Source organism: Penaeus vannamei, chromosome 34 (assembly GCF_042767895.1).
Source record: "Penaeus vannamei isolate JL-2024 chromosome 34, ASM4276789v1, whole genome shotgun sequence".
Lineage (NCBI taxonomy): Eukaryota > Metazoa > Arthropoda > Malacostraca > Decapoda > Penaeidae > Penaeus > Penaeus vannamei.
Genome location: NC_091582.1, coordinates 8,176,354 through 8,183,853, shown reverse-complemented (window position 1 = coordinate 8,183,853; position 7,500 = coordinate 8,176,354). Strand labels below are relative to the sequence as shown.

At 50.4% G+C, this 7,500-nt stretch overlaps 1 protein-coding gene across 4 annotated transcripts in view; it reads left to right on the top strand.

Moving 5' to 3' along the window:
• LOC113800203 (integrin alpha-PS2) overlaps positions 1-7,500 on the top strand; it is a 373,572-nt gene that overhangs the window by 334,103 nt on the left and 31,969 nt on the right. For all 4 annotated transcript variants that reach the window (XR_011398111.1, XM_070113527.1, XM_070113528.1 and 1 more), the window contains one exon: positions 6,112-6,318. Coding sequence is in view for 3 of the 4 variants with exons in the window: in XM_070113527.1 (XP_069969628.1) it covers positions 6,112-6,318 (207 nt within the window). In the remaining variant the exon portion in view is untranslated. The remainder of the gene's footprint in view (positions 1-6,111; positions 6,319-7,500) is intronic.

Here is a 7,500-nt window from a genome sequence, read left to right as displayed (position 1 = left end):
ACCTCTCACCCCCCCCCCTATCCTCCCTATTCCACACCCTTCTCTCCTCCCTCCCTAATACTAGTGACTCCCTTGTATAAGGAAGGTATCAGGAAAGTATAAGAAATGTATAAGGAAAGTATCAGGAAGGTACACGGGAAATGTAAGAAGTGTATACGGGAAAGTATCAGGAACGTATAAGGAAAATATCAGAGAAGCATAAGGAAATATTAGGAAGATATAAGGAAAACGTATTTAGCATAAGGGGAAAATATCAGGAAGGTATAGGGGTATTGCATATAATATATAGGGTGAATATTAGGGAATTATATGTAGTGTATAGGAAAAAAGATATCAGGAAGGTACAATGAAAGTATAAGGAAGGTATAAGGAAAGTGTTAGTATAAGGGAAAACATTAGGGAACTGTATGTAGTGTATAGGAAAAAAAAAATCAGGAAGGTACAATGAAAGTATAAGGAAGGTATAAGGGAAGTGTTGATATAAAGGGAAAACATTAGGGAACTGTATGTAGTGTATAGGAAAAAAATATCAGGAAGGTACAAGGGTATAAGGGAAGTATAAGGGGAGTATAAGGAAGGAGACACGTGACCTGGCGAAGGGTATCAGGGCTTCTCCAGGTGTGACTTGCCTGTCTATTAAAGGTAATTCACGTTCGGGGCTATCACTATGCAAATTCTAGGGGGGGGGAGGGGGGAGGGGGGACTAGTAAATTCCACCTTGTATTTCTTGTCTTCTTGCCCCTTCCTCTTTCTTCTCCTGTTCTTCCCCGTGTTTTCTTCCTTTTTTTCCTCCTCTGTTCCTTCATTCTTCCTTAATTCTTTTTTTCTTTTCTTCCTTACTTCTTTGTTTCTCTTCTTTTCTTCCTTCCTTTTCCTCTCTTTGTTTATACCCGTTCCTTCTCACCTTTTTTCACCATCTCAATTCTTCCCTACTCCTCTTTTATCCTCTTCCCCTCCCCCTTTCTCCTCCCTCTCCCTCTCCCCCATTATCTCTTGCCCCTTCTTCTCCCTCCCCTCCACCCCCCATGAGTCCCCCAGCCCTTTTCCTCCCTCCTCCCTGTCGCCCCCTCCCCCATTAGCCCCTTCTACTCCTCCTTCTCCCTCCTTTCCCCACCTCCCTCCCTCCCCCTCCACCTCCCATGAGTCCCCGCCCTTTCCCCCTTCCCCCTCCACCCCCACCAGTCCCCGCCCCTCCTCCTTCTTCCTCTCCCTCCACCCCCCATTAGTCCCCTTCCCCTCCCTCCCCCTCCACCTCCCATGAGTCCCCGCCGGTTCCCCTCCCCTCTACCCCCCAGTCCCCGCCCCTCCTCTTTCCCCTCCCCTCCACCCCTCATTAGTCGCCTTCCCCTCCCTCCCCCTCCACCTCCCATGAGTCCCCGCCCTTTCCCCCCTTCCCCCTCCACCCCCACCAGTCCCCTGCTCCTCCTCCTTCTCCCTCTCCCTCCACCCCCCCATTAGTCCCCTTCCCCTCCCTCCCCTCCCTCTACCCCCACCAGTCCCCGCCCCTCCTCCTTCCCCCTCCCCTCCACCCCTCATTAGTCGCCTTCCCCTCCCTCCCCCTCCACCTCCCATGAGTCCCTGCCGGTTCCCCCTCCCCCTCCACCCCCACCAGTCCCCTTCCCCTCCCTCCCCTCCGCCCCCCACCAGTCCCCACCCCTCCTCCTTCTCCCTCCCCCTCCACCACCCATTAGTCCCCTTCCCCTCCCTCCCCCTCCACCCCCACCAGCCCCCGCCCCTTCCCCTCCCCCTCCACCCCTCCATGAGTCCCCGCCCTTTCCACCTCCCCCTCCACCCCTCCATGAGTCCCCGCCCTTTCCCCCTCCCCTCCGCCCTCCCCTCCGCCCCCCACCTGTCTTCGCCCCTCCTCCTCCTCCCTCCCCCTCCACCCCCCACCAGTCCCCCCCCCTTCCCCTCCACCCCCCACCAGTCCCCTTCCCCTCCCCTCCACCCCTCCATGAGTCCCCGCCCTTTCCCCTCCCCCTCCACCCCTCCATGAGTCCCCGCCCTTTCCCCCTCCCCTCCACCCCTCCATGAGTCCCCGCCCTTTCCCCCTCCCCCCCCGCCCTCCACGAGTCCCCTTCTCCTCCCTCCCCTCCCCCCCCCCCCCCGCTTTCGCCCTCCTCCCCCCTCCCTCCCCCTCCTCCCCCACCCAGTCCCGCCCCTTCCCCTCCACCCCCACCAGTCCCCTTCCCCTCCCCTCCACCCCTCCATGAGTCCCCGCCCTTTCCCCCTCCCCTCCACCCCTCCATGAGTCCCCGCCCTTTCCCCCTCCCCCTCCACCCCTCCATGAGTCCCCGCCCTTTCCCCTCCCCTCCGCCCTCCACGAGTCCCCTTCTCCTCCCTCCCCTCCGCCCCCCACCTGTCTTCGCCCCTCCTCCTCCTCCCTCCCCCTCCACCCCCCACCAGTCCCCGCCCCTTCCCCTCCCTCCCAATCGCCCCCTAGTGTCACTGCGCAGCGCCGAGGAGGCCTGATGACAGTCATTAGGTTTATGACGACATCGTTTCAGGTTGTTCCCGGTCTGGTTCACTGGTTCGCTGAGCCGGCACTCGCGCGGTCACGGGAGGTCATGCTGGGGGGCAGAGAAGGGGGAGGGGGGGAGAAGGGGGAGGAGTGGATGGAGAAAGAGAAGGAAGAGGGGGAGGCGATGAGAATGATGGTGATGATGATGATGATGATGATAATGATGATAGTTATAATGATGATGATGATAATAATAATGATGTTAATAACCAATAATGGTAATAATTATAAATATAATGACTATAATGATAATGATGATAGAAACAAAAATAACAGTAGTACAGAAAATAAGAATGTAACAATATCACCAGCGATGCAATAAAAGGAGGAAGAGGAGGGCCCGAAAAAAGGGAAAAAGGGATAAGTCAAATCAAAAGATAAAATGACCAGATTTTGTTTTGAAAGCGATTATTGATTTTCGAAATTCGGAATCTCGGAATCTGAAATTTTGAACTCAGTTGCTTCGTTCTCTTTTGGTTTTCATTTTCTAAAATATCAATTATTACACGTCATATATAAATATATATATATATATATATATATATATATATATATATATATATATATATTTTTTTTTTTTTTTTTTTTTTTTTTTCTTTTCTTTTTCTTTTTCTTTTTCTTTTTTCTTTCTTTTTTTCTTTTCTTTTCTTTTTTCTTTTTTTTCTTTTTCCTTTTTTTTTACCCGGGGAAAAAATATTCAGATGCCCAACGCGTAAACAATATATGACGAAGAAATGTCGTAAAACGTGACTTATTAATAATCTTGGGAATTTTTATCTTCAAGTTTTCGGAGATTTTCAGCCGTTTGCTCAAGCCGGCGGAGTGTCTTAACGTCCATTTGATATATTGCAACTCCGAATCCTATCCATGCAACTCTGCCTCCCTCCCGCATCCTATAGGATTTCCCGTCCATCCTTTTTTATCACAAGGAATCACGACTGTTTCCCTATCAATTTATGGCTTTAAGGTCGAGCTCTCCCTTTGCCTAGTACGCTCACGTGGTCCTTAAGGCTTGGAGTCCCACGTGGCAGCCTCGTTTGGCCTGGATTAACCCGCGCATCGAGGTGGGCTGACCTCCCTGACCTTATGAAAATGGACTTTGAGTCGTATATCACAATTACGTAGAGGTTAATGTCGGCTGTTTAATATATCTGATCGTAGTGTGTGTACTCTTCGGATCTTGTTTAGTTTATGTGTATGGGCTTACTTGTGCGCGGAAGAGGAGGGGGAGGGGGAGAGGGGGGAGAGAGAAAGAGAGGGGGAGGGGGGAGAAAGAGAGGGGGAGGGGGAAAGGGGAGAGAGAGAAAGAGAGGGGGAGAGGGGTGGGGAGGAGAGGGGGAGAGGGGAAGGGGAGGGAGAGGGGAGAGAGAAAGAGAGGGGGAGAAGGAGGGGGTGGAGAGGGAGAAAAGGAGAGGGGGAGGGGGAGGGAGAGGGGATGGGGAAGGAGGCAAGAGGGGGAGGGGGTGGGGAGGGAGAGGGGGAGAGGGGGGGGAGGGAGAGGGGTGGTGGGGAGGGAGAGGGAGAGGTGTGGTGGGGAGGGAGAGAGGGAGAGGGGGAAGGAGAGAGGGAGAGGGGGAAGGGGAAGGAGAGAGAAAACAGAGAACAGAGATAGAGAACAAAGAAAGAAATACACAGATAGATAGAAACGAAAGACGAAAGGCAGAGAAAAAAAATTGTTATACGACGGCAGAGATAAAACAGACGATAACGCAGGAATAATTCCACGGCAGGAAGAGACCACCAAAAGCAGGTCGTAATGTGTCGTTAACGTATCGGCGCCTCGAGGAGGAACGACCCGCCCACCCGACGTCGGCGCTTTGTGTGTGTGTGTGTGTGTGTGTGAGGGAGGGAGGGAGGGAGGGAAGGAAGGGGAGGGGAGTGAGTGAGTGAGTGAGTGAGTGAGTGAGTGAGTGAGTGAGTGAGTGAGTGAGTGAGTGAGTGAGTGAGTGAGTGAGTGAGTGAGTGAGTGAGTGAGAAAGTGAGTGAGTGAGAAAGTGAGTGAGTGAGAAAGTGAGTGAGTGAGAAAGTGAGTGAGTGAGTGAGTGAGAGAGAGAGAGAGAGAGAGAGAGAGAGAGAGAGAGAGAGAGAGAGAGAGAGAGAGAGAGAGAGAGAGAGAGAGAGAGAGAGAGAGAGAGAGAGAGTGTGTGTGTGTGTTGTGTGTATGTGTGTGTGTGTGTGTGAGAGAGAGAGAGAGAGAGAGAGAGAGAGAATGTATATGTGTGTGCAGGCGTCAACTTACCGCCACAGCCTCCACTATTTATTCCCCTGTATATCACCTCCAGAAAGGCTCTGTGACCCAACCCGACCTGGCATCTTGGGTGGGGAGGGGGGGGGACGCATGAGGAGGGGAGGTACTGCGGTCAAAGGGGAAATTTATGACCCACGGGGAATAAATAAACACCTTAAAAGCTTCCCACGACCCCCCCTGGACCCCTACCCCCTCTGGACCCCAAACTCCTCTCCTTACCTGCATTGGAAGAGGGGGGGGGGGGTGATGGAGTAATTCAGAAGAGAGAAAAATTAAAATTGAAACGAAAAAAGTGAAAATTAATTTTTGGAAAACTATTAAGAGGATGAGGGGAGGGGGGTGCATGATAAAAGAAGACATTTACGATTTTAGGAGATAATTATGTTGATAATCATGATACAGCATTAAGATAAGAACGCTTATTGGAAAAAAATAAGATTAAAATTATAGTGAAGGAGAAATGCTTACACTCAAGATGTAGACAAAAAAAAAAAAAAAAATGGTACTAATAAATAAATACATAAATAATAGATATCAGAAGAATGAGAATAAGTAAATAAAAATAAAAAAAAAATCACAGGCTCTAACAACTGCTTCAAAATATTAGTCCGGATAACACTGTTGTCTCGCTTGAAGAATCCGAGTCCGGCGCCCACCCCGCCCACGCACGAGCGACACCGAGACCGAAACGTGCGGGCGAGCGAGAAACCACAATACCTGAGATCCATTTCAAAGCCAGCGTCCCGAGGGTTTAGCACTGTAATCAGGCCCACCGCCAGTATAGCATTTTCCTCCCCAGCGCCCTCCGAAGACGTATAAATCTCGGCGCAAGATGAGACAGATTCGGGTTTGTCGGACGGGCTTCGGGTGTCTCTGAGGCTTCGACACGCACGACGTAGCAGCTGGGTGTGTGCAGCGTCGTCCGTTGCACAAAAGGGTAGTTCTTAGCGAGATAAGGGAACGGAGTACATGCTTCTGGCACGACCCTGCGTCTGAGTACGATCCTCTAACCATCTAAATCAACCCAAAAGCAAGATATTTAAAGAACCACAGTAACCGATTCTTAAGTATCCCTGTGAGATGAATAGTTGTGTTTCGAGGAATTAAAAAAAGTGAGCATGTAACTTTTTTTTTTTTGAGCTGATTTTGTATCCTTCCCCATTTATCCTTATTTTCAATTTTTTCTTCTTTAATCCCTAGCTCAAAATCCCCAATAAATCCCATCCCAGAGAAACCTTTAGTGAACCCTTTAAAGCAAGCACGCCCCCTCCCTCCCCCACCACCCCAGGGACCAACCTCCCCCACAAGGCGCTGACGAAACCTCCCTGGCTCTCCCCACCAGATCGCGCTCTACACCCACAACCTGGTCCCGCTGCACAACATCAGCGGCTACCAGCTGGGGGCGTACTTCGGCTACTGTCTGGGCGTCGTGGACTTCAACAACGACGGGCTGGATGACATCATCGTGGGCTCGCCGATGTACACGGACTACAACGACCGCGAGATGAAGTACGAGGTCGGCAGAGTCCATGTCCTGCTGCAGAACAATGTAAGTGCATTTGGGCTCTTGTTTTACATCTTTCTGTCTGTCTATCTGTGTGTGTGTGTGTGTGTGTGTGTGTGTGTGTGTGTGTGTGTGTGTGTGTGTGTGTGTGTGTGTGTGTGTGCGTGTGTGTGTGTGAAAGAGAGAAAGAGTGTGTGTGTGTGTTAATGTGTTTGTGCGCGCGCGTGTGGTTGTGTTTCCTTTGTATAGATATTTTGGTTACATAATTCATACACTTCTTTTTGTTGCTACATGCAGGAAATTTCTTCCGAACAGCCATTCATATCCTTATCTACTTCACGCATTTCCTTGCTCCCCCCTTTTTGCCTTTCTACCGAGTATCATAACATCAGTTGTTTGGCGATGTTTCAGGCCATTGAACCCCTCCCTCGGCCGCGTCCTTATCATCTGGACAGCGTAATAGAGCGCAGAAATCTTGCGCTTTGGCCGCCATATTTATGCCCTGTTCACGTCACGGGTCCCGTTTTTTATGCGAGATGAACGCTTTAAATCACGCCGCACAAAGAAAACGGGGGGCGGGAGGGAGGCGACCCAAGCACGGGGGATAAGGGTGGGGTTTGTGGTGGGGGAGAGGGGGTAGGAGGGCTTGGAGGGGGGATTACAGGGCGTCCCCTGCACCCGGAACTTCATGGGTGAATTACGCTCATGAAATGGGGGCAAGGTGGGGGGGGGGTGAGAGATGGGAAAGAGAGACTTAAAGAGGACGGAGAAAATGGGAGAAATGGTATGGAGGAAGAAAGGAGATGGGGACAAAAATGAGATTAACAGGAGACAAGAGACGAGACAAAGGATGTATGAACACACCCCCCCCCCCCCCCACCCACACACATTTAAGGGACTTCAAAGGGAACCCATATACCAAATGTCGTTCAGACCAGGCAGTCACTTCGGATGAACATTTTCGACAGTTCAGTGTGAATTTGATTTAAAAAAACATGTGAGTGTAAATAGGTGAAGCTGATCACGTCCTTCGCTTCTATTTCATCTTCAGTTGCTTGAACCACACGCCCTTCTACTCTGTTTACATCAGACTCGATGAAAAAAATCCTTCAGGGTTTATTCGAATTTACATTTACATACACATACTGTATACACATACATTTATATGCGCATACTGTATACACATACATTGACATGAATATGCTGTATAAACATAAACTTACATCT